Genomic DNA, 21,890 nt, shown 5'->3' with positions numbered 1-21,890 from the left:
CGGCTAATTGTAATGGACGGTTGTGTCTGATACGTTTTTAGAAAAAGGGTGGCCACTCAATGTTGCCTCAAAATAGCACGTTCGTGGATGTTTGATCTGACGTCGACCGCACGGCCCGGACCCTTTTCATCCGTGTAATTATTTCCACTAAACCCTCAACCGCCCTCTGGAATACCCACCAGTTGATCAGAATGCGATGTAGGGATGAAGGTACATTAGGCATAGTCTCACGGATTAGTCTTGAGACGGCACTACAACTGTATGTACCTACAAGTAATAAGTATGTTAAAAGTACAAGAAAAAGTTTTTATTTACTTTAATATTAGATGATAAAAAGTAGCGAGAATATACCTATTATAATATTAAAGATTATGTGTGTTGCGTTGTGTTTGAACAACTGTTCAAAACAGATCAAAGTCAATGTGTAAGGTATTGTGAAATTTTAACTAAATTTTTACATATATTAATAAATAAAAATTCAAAATTCCTACTTACTCATAGAGTTACCCCATAATAGACGTTGGAAACAAAATTCACGACTCTAGTATATTTATATAACTATGCGATAATGTGATTGGCTTGAAACGTACTACGGTATCATTATTTCAAGTATTATGTCATTAAGTCACGTATCATTAATTTGCCGTTTAACCTCTAGGTACTCGAACTTTCCAAGAGAACTTAAATCAAAACACCACTTAATCTTAGAGTTAAACGTTCGTATGTCCTCTTAGATCGTCCTCTAGCTAGTTATCTCAGTGGAGCAATACTAATCCCACTGCTGGGCAAACATCTTTCGGTTCGGCTTAAGTTCTTTACTTCACACAATTTTGAGGACATTATGACGAACTCTCAGGCGTATATGTTTCCTCCATTCCATCCATTAAGTTTTCTTTGCTGATTGAGCGATAAATAGTTAATTACTATGAAGCAACTAATGATTTAGTAACATATAAATATTATTGTAATAGTGTAATGATAAGTGATTAAAATTAGGCCTTTCCATCGATAGGTTCAAGATTTGAAACCCAGATTTGTTCGAACTTTTGATTTTCAATGTTGTGTGTGTATTAGAAATTAATGAGTACTTCCTATAACGGTGTAGGAAAACATCGTGATGAATCCTGTATACATGAGAGGTTAATTAAATTCTCAAAGGTATGAGAAGTGTCCCAACCCGCCCTTAGCCAGTGCGGAGGCTATGGTTCTCACTCTCAGCGGCGGCCCTTGCTCAGAAATGTAATGCAAATGAGTTGACGACAAATATCAATTCGAAAAACCGTAGGTAATATGATTGGAAATCTGGCTATTCGCGTGTGAGTTTGAAGTATTATAATCTATAACTATTCAAATACAAATGTACTAACATTTGTGTATATATATGATTTGTGTATATTGTACATTTGTGTACGTATATGATGAAGTCTCGAATGCGCTCAATTGATAGTTGAGACTTGGCGTTGACATTTAGTGAGATTTACGTGTGCGCGAATAGAGTTCACTGCAGATGACGTTGTAGCTAATCTTTAATTAATTAATTAATCCGATTACAAATTAATTAGTAATTAGAACATCAATATACCTTGCGTTATCACTTGAACATTTCTTGGTGGTGTAATTTTAGTATTAGGTGCAATGCAGCACAATGATCACGCATTTGCTAATTTTGTATCATAAAAATATAATTTTTAATTTTTAATTTTTAAAATCCTAGTGTGGGGTTATCCTCATACTTAACACGTGGACTTAGAACAGAAACCTATATTCATTATTTAGTTATCTGTCTGGCCGGGGTTCGAACCAGGAACCCACTGCGTATCAGGCCGGTAGGGTGACCGCTCCAGCACAGAGGTCGTCGGTTAAAAGAACATTTATACAATAGGTACAGTTAAATTGTCATGTATTTACTTTAAAGACAAATTAGTTTCCATTCGATCTGTTCTCTAAATCCAAGTGACGTGGGATAACTAATGCGCTAGTTGGTTCTAATTACCGCTGGGGTTGACGGCTGGTGAGATTTACGAGTGTAAACAGTTGAATGACGATGTCGTTTACTGCTCCGAGTAATATCCGTTTGTTAAGTGAATTGAGCGAAGCGCGTTTAGCCCCGCGACTTGTGTTGATCGTAACTTATCTGCGAAGTGAAGTGATGTCGTACGATGCTTGGTTTTGGATCGGTTGCCGCTAATCGGTAAATTTTAGAGGGATTATGTGCTTTATGAGTTTGCTATAGTCTTACAACGATTGCTATTGCTTACACATTTGAAGCTTAGAAACAGCCGACTATGGATACCAACAACTTACATGGATCGTGGTTGCACCCTGACCACGCTCATGTAACTAGTTCAAAATATCGGCAAAAAGAAATTAAAACGGTGTATGGTTACGACCTGTTATATTTTAAAATGTCTCTCTTTTCTAATATTACTCTAAATTATATACAATTGTATTTATTTTAAAATTGACAAATTAGATTTCACTCGATTTGTTTTCTAAATCCAAGTGAAGTGGGATAACTAATGCGCTAGTTGGTTCTAATTACCGCTGGGGTTGACGGCTGGTGAGATTTACGAGTGTAAACAGTTGAATGACGATGTCGTTTACTGCTCCGAGTAATATCCGTTTGTTAAGTGAATTGAGCGAAGCGCGGTTAGCCCCGCGGCTTGTGTTGATCGTAACTTATCTGCGAAGTGAAGTGATGTCGTACGATGCTTCGTTTTGGATCGGTTGCCGCTAATCGGTAAATTTTAGAGGGATTATGTGCTTTATGAGTTTGCTGTATTCGTTTGACGACTGCTTTTGTTTTGTGACTTTCCGAAAGCTTAAGAAACGACTTAATACTACCGACACGGGTAGGGATGAAACCATACTTTCCCCTGACAATCTGCATTACTGGAGCAAGTTCACCTCTTGCGGGGTGCGCTCGACGACCAAGTTCAGCAGTACGCTGTTAAATTGACAACAGTCATTATATTTATGAAACGCCGGTTGAAACATTATAATGAATCTACAAGAACTTACTGCACAAAGTCTTGGTAGCCACGTAAGAATTCCTCACCGGACTTAGGGTAGCCACTTCCTAATAATGCGTTTGAAGCGCTTTGCCGCTTGAAATCACATACCACGCGTAACGTCGATGTTAACGTTCTTGACTGTTGTTAGTGATCGACAGAAACTGGTTTTTCAGTTGAAACCGAAACTGAAATTTGTAACCGGTTTTCGGCCGAAACTGAAACTTTTAGTTGAAACCGAAACCGAAACTTTGATCGTTTACTAGATACATATATGTAGTTTGTAGAACCGTACAGCACAACTCGAACACGCTCGATTGATGATTCGCTCTAATTACACTCGGTGTTGACAGCTAGTGGGATTTACGAGTGTGTAAACAGAGTTGAGTTACGCTGCCGTTTAGTGTGCTAAGTACGTTATTATTTCCGTTTATTACGAAAATTAGGTTTATTAGCATTTTCATTTAAATGTGACATTTAGATGTCGCATATAGTGCCCATTCAGAGATGAATGAGGGAACTGCACGGATTGCATTCAAACCGGTCTTCTGTTGTTTTGATTCAGAGTCTTCTCGCTGTCATCTTCTAGTCAGTAATAAATCTGTCTGCCTTTGGCTAACACGTGGGAATTTTTCGAAAATTCTATTGTTTTGTGTGATTGTTAGTTGTGAATTTGAAACGCTTTTTAGCTCTACATCGTATGTCACCTAAAGCTCCCAATCTATGTGGCGTAAGATTTTGTGAATATATCGCGATCGTACAGCTCAAGTCAAATGTGCTGATTGGCTCTAATTACACCTGAGGTTGATTGAGTGAGATTTACGTGTGAAGTTAATAAAAACGTAAAACAGTTTGAAGGTGGTAGAACCCTTTGTGGTTCGACTCCGGCCGCACCACCGCCACACCTATTTCTACCTAATAACAGCAGTGTTAGGCGCTGCTGCGTTCCGTTTTCAAGGGTGTGGTAAGGAGACAGACTTTTCCGAGGCGTTCCATCTTAGTCCTCAGGGGTAGCGGCGCATCTGTGGCCGACCTTAGGTAGGAATATCTTATCCTATCCTGGGGTTGATTACAGATGTCCATGGACGGCAGTAGCCATTTATCATCAGGTGGACTGTATGCTCGTCTGCTACTCCTATATTATAAAATAAAACACGGTTGGCTGAATATGATGTTTGTTGCTGTAAGTTATTTCGTTTTATTTTTAGAAATATTATATTTGATGCAACGGATGAAGTTAGTTCATGAGAAAAATCTATGTACCTGAGAATACTCCGTGATTTCAAAGTATGTGAACTTTTGTAGGGCGGCGATGTTTGCTCCCCCCTCAATACCCCTTTTCTGATAGTCAAGCTGTACCCAGCAGTGGGACAGCAATTATAATTTGTGATGAAAATCTAGTCATATACATTTACAACTAGTTATTAACTACTCGCATATAATGTAATATTACTAAACTAAACATTTATTTTATAAAACTACGAAAGGTACGCGCATATTAGTTAGCTGTTTAATTGCTGCTTTTTTTGTATCCCACTCGTAGGCACGGGTCTATTCCTTGTTTCAGGAGTACATTGCCTGCTCCAATGTGATTTGAAGGCAGTGGTTTAGTAAAAGCAATTGGAAAAACATCTTTGAGGTGTTTTAAAATTTAGTCATCGTCACCGTTGTTAGTCCACTCTTCATCAACGTGGCGGAGTACGCTTTAGCCTTCTCTATTCACTATCACAGGGATCAGCACGGCTCACGGCATCTTCTAGACATCTACGAATAATGAAATGAAGCACAATTAATTTCAATTGAATTATATTAGTCACGATATTTTTATGCAGATTTTTCAACTATTTACTCTTCACGAGCTTTGTTTAGCTAACACGTGGCAGTTGTTGTCAAAAAGTTTGCCGACCACATCCTTATCGTATTTGTAGGTCAGATTCATCGGTCCTTTCCTAAATCTTAGGATTTCACTTCTAAAATCTAAAAACTTACTTTAGAAATCTGACAAGTATTAGAATCTTAATATATCCCCAATTTGAAAAATCTGGTTTTTAGGTAAGATTGAAGGTAATAACCACATTTTCACTGACTGCCAAGAAATCCTAAATTGGCTGTAATCGGGATATGATATAACGTTTTGGCGCCGTTTCAGATAAAAAAGGTAATGTACAAAAAATTGTCATTAGCGCTAATTTCGTAAAACGTCCGCGCCAAACGGACGGCCGGTAAGCTAATGAGAAATGAAATTGCGACAGTGCTGCCACCAAATAAGTTTAGGTTTATAAAATATTTAGTTTGAATTAACGTTTAATTTAAATTATTGGATCATAGAGTGATACGGAAATTTTGGGGGAGACGTGTGTTCTATGATTGTGTTCTTTTGAGCTGTTGTCTTAAATCAGAATGCAATTCTTGCTGATAAAACCATTGAAAATCTTGTTGTAAATTAACTATAATAATAGTTCTCTAAGATGTCATTATAAAGAACAATGTTATTCGCTGTAGTCCATGAGCTACGCGTAAAAATCATTCAGCAACTAAGTATTTTGAATTCACATAGCTTAATCTGGATTATTTTCATAGACATTAAGCTACAAAGTAAGTTCATGTATTAATTAGGCGATTTATTTTATATTATAACTAGCTGACCCGGCAAACGTTGTGTTGCCATATAAATAAAAAAATGTTAAGGGTGAACAACCTTTATCACTTAGGGGTATGAAAAATAGATAGTAGCCGATTCTCAGACCATTAAGTTAAGATTAAAACTACTTCGCAACAATCCGCTACAAACTCAGACCTACTGAATATGCATATAAAATTTGGTGAAAATCGGTAAAGCCGTTTCGGAGGAGTACGATAACTAACATTGTGACACGAGATTTTTTATATATATGGATGTTAAGATTGTTAAGTAATATATTGCGTTTTTATTATTTTTCTTGCCCGTTTCTTAATATATAAATAATCTCCAAACCTACAAATCTAACCACTTTTACGGCAATGGATTGTAACATCATCTAAAACTTTATAAATACTGTTGTAACACCTATATATAATATTCAATACATTAAATATTAGTTTCAGGACAATAATGCCTAAGTGCTATCCACATTCCCCATTACATGGCGAGGCAATACGTTATACCGTACCGTTGCTCTGTACAATGCTTGATTACAACGTGCCAGCGATAAATCTATGGAGGACGCGATGTCACACACGTTATGCTTGTTGGAGTTGTTTAGTATGTTTTGCTGTTGATGCATTCAGTTGTAGTGATAAATAAAGTTGTTTCGGTGTGGTGAGCGTGTGTTCGAAGATGAACCCTTTGTGGGTCAAATCTATCTCTGCCTAATACAGCGGTGTTCACCGCTGACGTGTTTCAGTTTCAAAGGACTTCTGAGACGATCCAACTTAGTTCTAAGGGGTAGCAAAGTATCTGTGGCCGACCTCACGTTGGACTCTAATCTTATCTGTGGTTGGGATTGTACATATGTCCATGAGTAGCAGTCATGGACGTCTGTAATCGTGGGCATGCAGCTCATTTGCTACGTAAACTTCGTAAAAAATTGGCAAAGTGGATGTCGAACTCAAATAAGTTTTCACTGCCGAACGTAAGTAATCAATCCCAAACAAGATTAAAGTCCAAACTGAAGTCGGTCGTCGATGTGTATTCCGTACTACACCATCCAAACTATAACACAACAGCGCTGATTCCAACTTAATCGTCTGGATTCACAGCGCATAAATGATTAAATTCCTGGTTGTCCCTATAGGACTATTCGCCCGATTCGTATTTCTCTATACAGAAATGTAGGTGCAACTACGAGTACATCTACATTTTAATAAAGTTGCATTCTGTTTTATTTACGATGCGGCGCGCGTTGAACATTTCCATATGACATTTCGCTGTGCCCTTTTAGTTTGTGCTTTAATTGCGAACTGGATCACTTTGTTCTCGCCGGGATCCGGTCGGAACTCTGGTAAACAATTGGCTCCTATAGGTGTTTAAAGTTGTGTTTGTAAAATAGTTTGGGGTTTCACGTTTTGAATGAGTTTTTGGATTATTTTAGGTACACTGTGTTCTGGTTTTGTCTAGCCGTTGTTTTTAAGGATGATGAGCCGGTTAGTCGGTTGTTTTGTGTTAATTATCTTTTTGTACGATGTTATTGAAAACAGTGTGTAATGATAGTTGATTTATGTTGTATTACAAGTATATTTTTAGACGTACGTACGTTATCTTCATGTCTGGATATCATTCAAATTCAACCAAAACAAAGAACATATCTATCAATCGATGATTATTAATAAAGGGTTAGCGTAAAGCGTGAGCGTAACTGTTTCCGTTACAAAATTCTTTACAATAATATATTTATCTGCCGTGCGCCTAAAGAAGTTTCTTTTAAAAATTCAGCTCGAAGCTACTACTACTAAACTTATTGTTCGACATGCACTAACAGCTCTACTCCGTAACTTACATAAAAGGCTGTCTGGTGCAATTTTATTTTATTTTTCAATTGGAAACTGGTCCATCCCATTCTTTGTTCCCGTTTCTGGCGTGGGGTGGCGTGCGTTCGGAATTTTCAGTGACGTCCGCCAAACAATTGATTCCCAGCAGGTTTCAGCGTTTTATCTCCTTTGTAGAGTCGTGTCGACGCTTTGTATAGGACGCTGTCATTCGGATTGATCAACCGAAGTGCATTAAGAAGACTTTTTTAAATTGCCAATGTTGAACACTTATTGACGCTATTTATTAAAACTTTCTTTCTTTTGCTATTTATTAAAATATTTTCCAGCAATGATTGGAAATGGATATTTGTATTTTAAACGATATGTCAGAAACAGTCTCAGGACGTTTACCTACGAGCGATATTGCCGTCGCCAGAAGATTCTCGCTAGTTGCTTACCGCGACAGTACGTGACCAACGGCGACGGCTGCATGTCTTCGCCGCTCGTCGCCGGCCGACAAAGCACCGGCACCGTATTTTGTTGTTGGTTGCTGACTGTGGTAGCTGACAGGCGGCGACCGCTGCCAGCTGCAGCAGCAGTTGACAGTTGTCGCTCGTATACTAGTTTCATTATGCGACAACCGGTCTACAGACTTATTTTTGAACCAAGACCACACAGATACACCAATACTTGCACCTAATTTCTAGATAACGATGGTAGAGCACTTAAATTTATTTATTTGTTCATGTAGATAATCGTAAATGGATTACTTAAGCTATTGTGAAAACATGTTAGTGTTACGACAACCTTTAATTGTGAATCTGTGGGCTTGCCACAGGTTATAAATCGTGTCATGCATTGGGAAGCTTTAAAGGCATTGTGACAGGTTCGATCCGATGTTTTATCTGTGTTCCTTGTGTGATTTATTTATACGAGCAGCTGAGTGGCGGGTGTGTTCGGAATTTGAAATTGAATTTTACGGTTACGGTGCCTGTATTTTTACGGGTTTTGAATTGTGTCTTTACGGAAAACATTGGATTAGATTAAAGTAACGTTTATTTTTTATCTGAATAATGAATGAATTAATTTTGAATAATTAATATTAATGAATGAATGTTTTTTTTTTATTTGAATGTTGATGATTGAATCAATGGAACGAACATAAATACAAGGATACCAAATTTAGAAACGTGTTAAGTGAGGTGAAGATCGAACCCGAAACTTACGCGGTATTCTTCCATGTGTTTGCGCGTCTGTGACTTTTTTGTGGCAACACTTCTTTTTGTGTCTGTATTATTAAAAATCGAAATCTCTAACTGTCTTGTCGTAATAAAATTTTGTACCGTAGAAAAAAATCTTCGTTTTAAATTTAGCCACCGAATGTTCCGCTAAAGACACCATGTTATTTCTATTTCGTATGTTGTTTATCATACTTTGTTATGTTTAGCGGTACCGAAAATAAACACCTAATAGGCTTAACGAGGTAACGTAGTTATTTTAAAAACAACAACAAAAAAGATACTCCGAGCCAGAACAAATTACCTTTACTAAATTGACGTGAGATATTTAATTTACATGTTTAATTTGCAAACATTCGCGATAGAGTATCGCTCGCTAAAATGATTCAAGAGTAGGTACACGTTTAGTAATTGAATAGAAGTGGTAGGTAGTAGAACCCTCTATGGTAGCTCCACCGCCACAAATATTTCTGCCTAATACCAACAGTCCTCAAGGGTAGTAATGTATCTGTGGTCGACCCAGTTAGAAATCCAATCTTGTCTGGGGTTGATTACAGATGTCTATGCAGCAGTAACCACTTACCATCAGTTGGTCTTGCATGCTAGTTTTCTACTTCAATCATTTTAAAAGTTTCAATTATCCCTATGTACTTAACGCCTTAATTATATATGAGTCATTGGTACTCATTTCTAATAGTCCCTCAACATCAGGCTCTCGGGGTCTCTGAAATTGTTTCAAGGATCACACGTACAAGCATCACGTCGGCGGGTCCCAATCGGGTTACAGTAACGAACACGGGTAACTAAACTAAATGGGAACCTAAACGTTTACGCGTGTAACGGTACCCCGAGGACTCCACTTTGCGCCCCGACGTCAATATTTAATCGGCATACATAGTCGATGAGTTGTGGATATGGGATCAGGCTGTACCCGTAGGCTGACGTTTTGAACTTAGCTATTATGTTAGGTCCAGAAATAAGATTTATTCTCGAGCTAATACATAATGGTGCTAGCTCTGAGGTCTAAATTGGAACGCCTCGAACAATCCCTTACCTGTGGAAGTTCATCTTCCCCACAAACTAGAATACAGCAGCGCTTCGTCCTACTAATATTAAGCATTAATTGTGTGGTGGTGGCGTCTCCGGAATCTAGCCGAATTGATTTGCAACGAAGTTCACATATGAGAGGGTTTTACCTATCACAGTTGCGTTAGTACTCCTGGGGACTATAGTCGCCTCAAATGTAACACATAGTTTTCTTTCTTCATCACAAAAACCAATCTAAAACTTCTTTCATTTTTATGTGTAGGTATAGCAAGTTACGAGTAACGCAGTTACGATAATATCTAACCTTGTTAAAATCTTTGTTTACCTAAAATAAAGTACCAGAGTAATTTAGATCTACGTGTTTTAGCGTTCATCGGTAATACGTTATCCCCATAACACGTGAAAAGCGATTTTTGCAGCGCTTAACATGTTTTCACAACTTGCTAGTATGGAGACGGCAGTGATAAACACGCCCATTATTCAACGGAGAAAATTGTCGAGTAAATGGATTTTGTGCAGAAACTTAATGTTCTTGTTACAGTTTTAAGGGTATCTAAGATTTTCAGTTCACGTAAATGTTCATGTGAAATTTGGATCAGATAAGCAATTCGCTTTCTACACTCACAGCCACACACTAGGATTCCCTGTATCGTGGATGCCATGGACACACACGAGACAAATACACAAACACCCAGACCCAGAAACAGAAACCTAAATCCATCATTTAGATTTCCGTCAGGCCGGGGATCGAGCCCGGGACCCTACGCGCGTCAAACCGATATGGTGACCGCTCCGCCACGCGGGTTTTCAATAATTTATGAAGTTAATTATCAAAAGGATTAATCAGTTACTGACTTATAAATACTCCGTGATCTTTTCATAGCATGAGAACGGTTTATAAGAAGGGCCGCAGCTATGCTCATTAAGTGAAATTGATTTCTTTACGTTGTTTATTTTCGTCGTTAAAGTGTAAATTATTTTATAATATAGGTACATAATGTATGTTCAAATAAGCGATGGATGACATACAAGATTTGAAGCTAGGGCCTACTAAGTGGAAGGTGTTATACCTTCGTGCTACCGTTGCAGTCCACGCGTATGTTGCAACTTTTCATATGTCCTATATGTTGGGCATAGGTACGGTAAGGTAGGCATTAGTGGCCAACAGTATCGGATCTATTCAATATGTCTTTATAGATTTTGAAAAGGTTTAACTATTATCTAATATTAACCATTAGCATTCATTGGTTAACTTGCACGAAAGCGCTGATAAAATTTTGCCACTGGCCATCACTGAACCAGTTGCCAACGTGCTAAGCTCATTAATAATTCCACGTAAACTTAGTCACAAGTCCCACGGTTATAACTAAGACGGTAACTTTCAACTTAAACAATATTACGTTAACCTAAACACACCTCTGTCACTCGCCGCGCCCTGACAGGGCGACAACGAATTACCTTTTGCTGGAAACTTAGGGTCGTGTGTTGCCTTTGCTAAGGGCGCGGCTAATGCGTTTTAAGTAACTGAAACTGGTTTTGGTGTTACTTATTCTAATGTCTATTAATAATGTCTATCATTTAAATACATCTTGCTTCTTTATGAAATTTTGGCAGATGTGTAGGCAGTGTATATGATGGTAAGTTGTTACTGCCGCCCATAGACATCTATGGGCTAACAACCCTAAATCATCATCCCTAAAAAGATTTAGACGTCAGTCATAGGTTTTTTGCTTCAACTGGGTGAAAGTAGCAACGCGTGTTTCTCCCTTATCTTACTTGACACTGCTGTCTTAAGACAAAGCAAAGCATCGTCCAAAACCGGCGATGTATTGGCGACTCCTCTCGTGTTGTAAATGTCCATAGGCGGCGATGACTACTTTCCATCAGGTAGCACGTCTGCTTAATCATTAGGCTAAGTAAAAAAAAACAGAAATAGGCGCTGAGTCAAACTATGAAGATTTATAACTTCTACTATTTTAAAAACGATAATATGAAACGATACGAAATAATTATTTGTTGATTTTTTTTCTATCGTTTTATTAGTTTTTTGACGGATAAGCTTTTGTTGTTGTACAGCAATTGTTATACAATCAATTATTGTAAGAAAAGGAATGTTTTTCTAAGCTTTTATTCTTACAATCAAGAATACTTGGAAACACACGATTTATCTCTTTATTATTTTCAGAAACGATACCTAAAGAAAATACGACCATATAAACATACGTGGAAAATGTTAGACCTTTTTTGCTGGTATTCTGTTCAGTTATTGGAAGCAAGAATAATAGTGTCTGTATTTATTGTTTTGAACACCTTCATTGCTATCCCTGATGACATGTTAGAATGCTTCTATAGTGTTATCACAACAAATAAAAATCCGAAGCCTTTTTCTACACTTAACTAATCTAAAAACTTAATGTTAGCGTAACACACTTAAATTTACGATAAATGTTGGTACAAATTTAGAGCTGTTACAGCGCACTAACTTTCCAGTTAATGGCCGAAAAATCGCAAACGTAAAGTTTAAGAACGTGTTTAAAACGTTCTGACGGAAACCTTTTTAAACAACCCGGGAATTGGAAACTTAATGAGCGAGAAAAAGTTCGACTAGACTACAGCTTGTGTTTTTACCCGATCGTGGAGGGTGTTTTTGAGCGTATTTGCAAATCATCAACAACCCATTACTGTCCCGCTGCTGGGCACGGGTCTCCTCTCAGAATGAGAACGATTGGGCCATAGTCCACCGCGCTGGCCAAGTGCGTATTGGTAGATCTCAGATACCTTTGAATTTTTTTTATGTATATGTACACAGTATGTGTACACCTCGTTCGATGGCAAGCAATGCAGTCCAAAAGGGTTGACGGATTTTAAAGTATGAGGTGCCGTTGGATTAGTTTTAATTGTGGGAGTGACAAGCTATATCATACTCAGGGCCTTTTTGTTTTTTTTTCTTATTATAATAATTCTTTAGTTGAAGCAGTATGGTACTCATTTTTGAAATTGTGTTACAGTTTATCCGAGTATAGATGAAACCGTTGTAAGAGTAACTCTAGATTATTCAAAGTAAAATTTTCATATGAAAAATTTACTGTAATTTCGAATTGTATCCCTGGACATGACTATTCGGAGTCGGATTTCGCTGTAAAATATTTGATATATTTTTTTCGTACCACATATAAATATACTTTGCTTATGTAGAACCATTAAAGGAAGATTTCAATCTTTAACATATTTTCTTTTGTATCTAACATATACCTTAAGTAAGATAACTGTCACGTTAACATCGTACCCGTGAAGCCTTCCCCCTAACTTTAAGTAACGCAAGTAACGTTCCGCAGGCTTCCATGGAAACTTGGAGTAACTTCCGGAGCTTGTAAACATTTGTTGCTCTTTCCTGATACTACGATATGTATTGGAAAAGTTCAGTTTATAACGCTACTTCGTTCCAGGAAAAGTTGAAGTTATGAGACGCGACTCAGATGTAAGTAAATATACTGGGGTAACTACCGTCGTATAGTTTTATATGATTTTTATGAGGCCATTTAGATATTAAAATGGTTAACACTTCTGGATATTTTCCGATTTGGTTTTCTCAATGGAGTTTAAGATATACTAGTAAATCGTGTAATCTGGAATAACGTTACTTCTTTTCCATATGATGTTATAGGCCGCGATTAAGGAATCTTCTTCGTTATTTATTTACTGCATCAGTGGTGTGACAGTAATGAGTTGACAATAGAGATGTTCAGGAAATGTAAACGTGTTTCTGTCAGCCCTGCCCTTGACGTACTACAGTCTAAATATGCGTCTGTGTGCGTACCTATTTAATAGCGTCATAGATATCACACATAGCTGGAAATTCAATATAGTCTGAATACGCGGTGTTTAGGCTTTACGGGCGGTTCGACGGTAACGGCTATGTGTCGGGTCGGCCTAATATGAATATTGGCTGTATAGATAAAGCCACCGTATTGGGTTACAGTTGTAGTTGTAATAACTGGAATGGTTATAAAGGTAGTAACCTATTTTGTGTAAGTGGCGCGTAGGAAGAAGTTGATTGGTATATGTATTTTCATAAAGGTAGGAACATGTAGTGCTCGCGTCTATTGCAGGATTTGATACAGGATCCACATGTGAGCTTTAAAAAGGTTATACTTAGCACACCGAAAAATAATTGGCATATTTATACGAAATTTGGAGACAGAATTGAGAAGATGACGCCATGTAGCCATTTTTATTAATGTAGGTACAATTAATAATTATCTAAACTAATATTATAAAGAGGAAAACTTTGTTTGTTTGTTTTGTTGTAATGACTAGGCTCAAAAATTACTGGACTGATTTTAAAAATTCTTTCGGTACAAAATAATTTATATTAATACGAGTTTAATGTCGTATTACGAGTTTAAATTCGTATAAATTGATTGTTATTATCTAGAAAAATCATGCGATTCAACTGCCCATCTGTTTTACGTGGTTTCGCGTTCATAAAACATAGACCTTTTGAAGGTGGTAGAACCTTTTGTGGTTCGACTCCGGCGGCACCACCGCCACACCTGTTTCTACCTAATAACAGCAGTGTTAGGCGCTGCTGTGTTCCGGTATGAAGGGTGTGGTAAAGGAGACAGACTTTTCCGAGGCGTTCCAGCTTAGTCCTCAGGGGTAGCGGCGCATCTGTGGCTGACCTCAGGTAGGAATATCTAATCCTATCTGGGGTTGATTACAGATGTCCATTGGCGGCAGTAGCCACTTACCATCAGGTGAACTGCATGCTCGTCTGCTACTCCGATATTATAAAAAAAAACCTTTTTTTTTTTAAACTGAGCCCTATATAAAATTCATCGTAGATTCTTTCTTCTTCTTTATTGGTTATATCACTTTACTACTACCTATACGATTTATTAGGTTTCTTAATATTTTACTAGACCAGTTAATGTTTCTTTACGGGGCGTTAAACGTGATAATAGAGTTTTATTAAATTTTTATATTCTCCTGTGATGCCTTAAATTTTATGAAATTAGTTTTGATGTTCTCTAATTCCTAAACAATATGTTTTGTTCTTTGAAGTTTATGAGCTGTAAATATTATTTTTATTAGTCAACAAAGTGTTATTAACATGAGAACTTAGTTAGCGAGTTAGTTTGTGTATTAAATGCTCATACACGAAATTTTATTAAATTATTATAGGTTAATAGTTGTGTTTTGTATGACTATACAAATATCAACAACCTTATTTATTTCTGCATAAATACAAGAGTTATTTAATGATAATATAAGACATCTGTAGGGAATTGAATGCCGTACATGGTATACCTTATATTAAAAATTCACCTATGTATGACAAAAAAGTTTTTAAAGAAATCAAACTAATGCCCTTCATAGCAATACGAATAGTAACAAAACCACGTACTTATCCTAAAATATTTGTCAAATTACATTACATTTACCAAGTGACCAATAAATTATGTCATATTTCCCGAGGGACCAGATTTAAATCAAAACCCTTTGACAGACATTATCAACTGTGATTCTTTGTGGGTTTGACTTTGAAGCGGCTTTTAGACCCTCTTAGGGTATTGTAGCACCTACATACTTCATACCTATAAATACAGTACAATATGCGAGCAGAATTATACGAATATTCGAGCATTTACGTTTGGGATACTTCTAGAGTCTATGAAATTGTATGTGTGTGCATAAAGTTGTGTTTTGTAAAATCTTTTGTAACGTCGCCGCGCAGACGGCGACAGACACCAAGGTGGTCAAAATTGCCCCGGTCCGTGTCAGATACGCTCAACGTCTGCAGACGTCAACAGAAATTGTCAAACATTTATACAAATGTATAGTTCGCGCCAAACTGCTAGTCCGCTCTGAAGTTGTTGCGAGCTGGTGTAGTCATACAATTTGCTATGGCGACGCGGTTTATTTTTATATTCGGAGCAGACTAGTAGTTTTACGCGGACTATACCTTAAATTGTGTCTGTCGACTGTTGCTGCAGCTCGTGTCTGGCACCCTCAATAATAGATATAAATTAATCTTTATTAATATTAAATTAATGAATTTACTAAGCGTGACATGACAGCCAATCCTTTGCGGATCTCATCTGTCCTACCACTGCAGCTTTAATCGAATTGAATCAGAGCCACTTCCTTTAAAATATATAGTCTTATACAGGAACACCACGTAATAAACACATTTACGCCAATATAAACCGAATTGCTAATTTATACTAGCGTTAATAAGGTCATTAATAATTCTTTATGCCTTGTTCTGTTTCATTACGTCACATTTTATATTCCTTTGATTTGGCACCTATTTCATCTCGCCCGTGTTAAATATTTCAAAACAGGTTAATATTTACTTTTGAATCATTTCTGTCGCAACATTTGTTGGGGCTATCTGATCAATGGGCTATCTTTATATATTTATGTATAAGAATGTAAGCTTCGCATTGCAGAGAATTGAGAATAAGTAATAATAGCAAATTTTACCATTTTTAGAATTATTTCCGTCTGTGTGTATGTGTGTTTGATAAAGCATAGTTAAAGGTGGTAGAACCCTCTTTGGTTCGATACCGGCACCACAGTCACACCTATTTCTGTCTTATAACAACAGTGTTAAGCGTTGCTGTGTTCTGGTTTGAAGGTTGTGATAAAGTAAACATACTTCTCGAGGCATTTCAGCTTAGTCCTCAGGGGTAAAGACATCTGTGCCGGACCTCAGATAAGAATCTAATCTTAACTGGGTTTGGTTATAGATGACACTTATATGTACATTTGTTTGTTTTATCGTATTGTTGGACTGGTCGGTTCTTCAATTTCGATGGTCGTGCTAAGATCTATACTATAAATGGTTGGTTGGCTTGCGTCACACATTGTTATTCTCCAAACACATGCGTACAAAGTCGCAGGTACAGCTCGTGTTGTAATAAATGTTCAGTTGTGTAGCTACATCAATCTTAGCCTCCAGCTCTCCGCCCCCGTGCTTTGTCAAATCAAGAACACACATCATCCCATTCTTAAAAATATTTTTTTCAGATTCCACGAATTATTTTATTGTTGTGGAATCATTTTCACGGCGATATTTTTAGGTTTTGTTCTTGTTGGCGGCATACATTTAGTATGAGCAACTATGTATGAATTATTTTGATTCGTAGAAACTGTTAATAAATTCATGTTATAAGGGTCTCATTCAGTCTAGCCTTAATAGGTAAGGTTTCCTTTTCAAGTTTTTATTTATCTATTTTAATTCAAGATTACACTACACTACACACACACACACACACTAAAAGTTTGTATGTATATGAGGGACAAATCTTGAATTTTGAACCAGTTAATCTCTACTAAGATTTAGCCTACATCTTTGGTTTCAATGACAATCCCTGATAAGTTAAGTGACGTCATTGTAAATCCCATATGACTGACAACCCAAGAGAGCGCAACATATTTTTTATGATATGGGTATCATATGAAAGGAATCGCTGAAAGAATATGAAAAACAAAATAACGTTTCTAAAAGGTTGTTGTTTTTAAAGTTTTATGAACATATTGCAAAAAAATATTGGCGTGTTCTAATTTAGACATTTATTTCGTGTATTCGGATGTATTCGCCAAGTTAAACAGTTTAATGCATCAATAAAGTTTTGGCCGACTTTCACTCTTTATTTATGGTGCGCGCCGTCGGCATAGGATAGTTTACGCACATACGGGCACGTCACGCGTTCCAGATGCGATTGTTTTGATACGCTAGTTTGTGGACTTTTCCACATTCCTCGACGTTTTATGGTGATGAACTTGTGAGAAATATGGTTAACGGCTAGCGTGGGTTGGGATTTGCGGCTGAGGTTTGATCGAATTTAATGATTATAAATAAATAAATAAATAATTAACTTGGGGGGTTTCGTCGTGTCATGACTTACGAATACAGCAACGTTTAAATAGGTGTACGGTGATGTCTTTACGCTACGGCACTTATACAAATAATGAAATTTGTTATGAGCACCGAGGGAAACATTTTGCCGGCGGCAGTTGATCGATTACATGTTCGAAAACATAGCATGCGTACTTTATGGCTGTATGTGATGTGCAAGAATGCTTAGCCGTTGGGAAGAACGAACGAATGCATGTCGTATGTTAGGTACATATGAACACATATAGAAGCTACACGCAGTAGGAACTGTTGCGATCGAACATCGTGTCGTGTCGTACGTAGTAAACGCACTTTTATTGTTATGGGGGTTTACAAGAAATTTCAAATGCGCGTATTCTCTCAAGCAATTTTAAAAACAGAAAATCCATAATGGTACCTTTCTACTTTTAAATAGATGAGAACTATTTCTCAGAAGTAAGACCTACTTAGTAGGTATATAATACTTTGTCTAGTATCCAACGGTAAGCCGTATTGGCAGTTTTATTTCAAACGTTTACAATAAATTTTATGGATTGATAGCTCAAGGATATAATACAATGGATGTTTAAAATGTCTATTTTTTATACTTACTCATAAGAAATATGCCAAGTTGGTATGTAGGACGGTCGTTTATATTCCAATGAATTGTTTATACATAAACAATGTCTTAAGTTTTAGAAATATTTTATAGAATTCACATAATATTGTGTTTGTAGTGACTACGTTCTGTTAAATTGTAATTTATGACTTAATTTGATTTTAAGAAGTAAATTTATGACGATGTTTGAGCAGGTATATCATTTTTTCCCTTGAACATATTATATTCATTGTACATTTCTCTATAAGAATGTCGGTAAGCACGGGAAGTAGGGATGAAACCGGGAAATCAGGGGAAATTGGCGTCAATAATACCTACAAGGGGTTCTCCTAAACAATGTTATGTTTATATTTATAAATTCCTCGATAATACTCCAGAAATAATAACGATAGTACATCTTTATAAGTAACACGATGTCATTATGCTATAGGCCCCATTTATATCTTCAGACAGACATGATCATATTTAAACGATATTATGGCTGATCCCTAAATTAGATCATTACATATGTTCATACGCATAAGATATATATTTGTCCGTCACGTAACGATACTGATATTACCTTTAAAGTCTAATATTATTCAACCTTAATCTAATATTCCTTGTCGCAGCATCGTCCGCCAGTTCGCACAGAACAAGGAAGACAAGAAGCGCGTGGAGAAGGCGCTGAGCGAGTCCGGGCTGCCGACGGGCAAGAACGACACCATCAGCCAGTCCAAGTTCCAGTTCGAGGACTTCTTCGCGTTCTACAAGAACCTCACGCAGCGCACCGAGGTGCAGAAGGTGTTTGATGGCATGTGAGTAACTTTCGTACGTATAGTCCGCGCCAAACTTCAAGTCCGCTCTGAAGTTAATGCGCGCAGGTGTCGGGGTGGGCAGCGGACGGCTGTCTCGCCCCGCTAATATCCATAATTTGCCTTTGCGACACGACTCGTTTTTATATTCGGAGCGGACTAACAGTTTGGCGCGGGCTCCACCTACATACATTCATACATATATACCTACATAGGTACGTAGGCACATACAGACGTCGGGTCTAATACGAATTTACGAAACAATGTCTCAAGAAACTGTAATTATGTCTATATGGTTATGTAATATATATGATTTCTTAACTACGTAAACATTTTTAAGTATTTTGAATATATTAAATAAAATGGTTTTTATTTTTATTAAAAGTATACCTTTAGCATTTTCTACCTACACGAAACGGTATTTAGTCTGATGTAACAAGAACATTTTAGTTTTCTGGTAAGCAGCAAGTGTGCAGTTTCTTTATTAATTCGTCATTATGTATGCGTATAATCGAATTTTTGGTGTTTCCATCAGTACGGACGGTAAGCCCCATCTCTCCGCGAATCAGCTGGTGGACTTCTTGAACGACGTCCAGCGAGATCCACGTCTCAACGAGATCTTACATCCCTATGCTGATCTCCAACGCGCTAAAGACCTGATCAAGACGTATGAGCACAATAAGTACCACCAACAGAGGTCGCAGCTCACCTTCGATGGGTTTTTGAGGTAAGGTGACCATGATGATAGATAAACTCCTAATGTGACAGTTCGGGTTTTATAAAAAAAAAGTCGTTGTCAATCCAAGACTATTCCATTGCTGGGCATAGGTCTCCTAGAGCGAGAGGAGTTTACGCTCCTGTCCACCGCGCTAGTCAAGTGCGGATTGGTAGACTTACCCTTAAGAAGGTAATACCCTTGAGAAGGTTTGTTAAAGAACTCTCAGGCGTGTACATAAGTTTTCTCACGATGTTTGTCTTCTCCATTTAGGCATGTAATACGCAAAGTTTTGAGAAAGGGAGCTACTTGAGATTTGAACATTGGACCCCCTGACTGGCAGTTGAGTTCCTAACAACCAGACTATCACTGATTTTTGTATCAGTTTCAGAGTGTTGTCGGTTGTGTTATGTACTTATCTCAAACAATCAATTAATCGTTTGGGGCCAAATTTTTCTATAGAATTCCTATTTGGAATTGATGACGGCATCTGAGGTTGATTACAGATTTATATGAACGGCGTTGGTCCTTGCCATCAGGTTTGTTTGTTATGTTATATAACAATTTATTATTGAACTAAAATATTAGCGAAGCAGCCTTTCGCTGAAATAGTTTCATTGCCACGAACATTCATAAGACAAGCAGTTTTACTCTGGCACGTGAAATGTGCGCAACATTTAATTTTAAAATATTTTTTTAATCATGAAACGTAAACGTTGTGTTGTGTAAATAAGTATAAATTTAAAAATAATACAATAGTAGAGAAATTCAGATCTTTATAATAGACGTAGATTACACGAAACGTTTTTCTTTCACCTCCATGCGCGCTATTTTTGAAAAAACGCTCACGTGTAGAATATTAAAAAAAATGTCGCTAAAAGATAGTTGTTATTTTCAAAACACAAAATAGTTATGTCGCATCCACACGCGGTAGTTAAAAACTACATAAATTTTCACTCTTAGGGTAGTAGGGCTCACAAAACCCCGTTTTCCAGGTTCCTGATGTCGGAAGACAACCCGATAGTGGCGCCGAACAAGCTAGACCTGTGCGATGACATGGAGCAGCCGTTAGCCCACTACTTCATCAACAGCTCCCACAACACCTACCTCACAGGACATCAGATCACCGGCAAGTCCAGCGTCGAGATCTACAGGCAGAGTCTGCTTGCTGGCTGCAGGTAGTGTACATGATTTAGTTATTTTGGTCATTTCATTACGGTTCCTTGAAAGAAAGGTAAAAGAAGGAAAGAAAGAAAGAAAGAAAGAAAGGAAGGAAGGAAGAAAGAAAGAAAGAAAGAAAGAAAGGAAGGAAGAAAGAAACAAACAAAGAAAGAACGAAAGAAAGAAAAATGGTAGTGGGAATTAGTTCTACCACTTTACACCTTTTTGCTAACTGTTTAACGAGGTAACGTTACGACCGGAGAGGTACCACTATCACACTCATTTTTAGCGTGAAGCAGGAAGCGGAAGGGTATGATTGCCGGCTAATTAATATTTGGCTAATCGCCTGTGGCTTCAGGTGGAATGCTTAGCCACCATATTACGACCACTTAAAATACCAAAAGTATTATATACTATGAAAATCATTTATAATCGCCTACATTAAACATATAAATCCGATAAACGTGACACCATAGCCTTGAACTTTCCAGCATGGCACAATGCGAGCGGTAATTATGAATATAGTGCATACAGTCACGTGGACTTATCGCCACCTTATCTTCTTTATTGGCAACCACAAAATCTCCAAATTTATGTAACGCGTTTTTAATGATGCAACGAATTAATTAAATGTCAAATTTATCACGAACTAACCGTGCCGTACGGATTTGTAAGCGTCTAAAAGTAATTTTTAAAGCGTTATTTCATTTACTATTCTTACTTCTGCTGGCCACACTCTTCCAAGTCTAAAAACCATATGCATTGACCCCTGTATATATATGTCTGCTACTACAGAGAGGTTAAGCTGAATTTTTAGTTCTAGATTTTAGATCTTTATTAACTATTGGCAAAAACTTTCTTTACTAAATGTTTTCTTGAATTCTAAAAGCTTTTTCCATATCTGACACTTCAAAAATAAGAGTACTCAAACAAAGAAACAAACTATTTGTTCAACTTTATAATATTGGTGTGGA

The 21,890-nt window shown here is 37.2% G+C and overlaps 1 protein-coding gene across 1 annotated transcript in view; it reads left to right on the top strand.

The window, feature by feature from the left end:
• Plc21C (Phospholipase C at 21C) overlaps positions 1-21,890 on the top strand; it is a 125,878-nt gene that overhangs the window by 90,686 nt on the left and 13,302 nt on the right. Inside the window, 3 exon segments of the mRNA XM_073082927.1 lie at positions 18,858-19,043; positions 19,576-19,767; positions 20,751-20,933. Coding sequence (XP_072939028.1) covers positions 18,858-19,043; positions 19,576-19,767; positions 20,751-20,933 — 561 coding nt within the window.

This window comes from Epargyreus clarus, unplaced genomic scaffold, assembly GCF_041222505.1.
Source record: "Epargyreus clarus isolate Ecla_fem2 unplaced genomic scaffold, WU_Ecla_fem_2.2 ptg000018l, whole genome shotgun sequence".
Lineage (NCBI taxonomy): Eukaryota > Metazoa > Arthropoda > Insecta > Lepidoptera > Hesperiidae > Epargyreus > Epargyreus clarus.
Note: the sequence above shows the minus strand (reverse complement) of the source record. Positions and strands in the feature narration are given on the sequence as shown.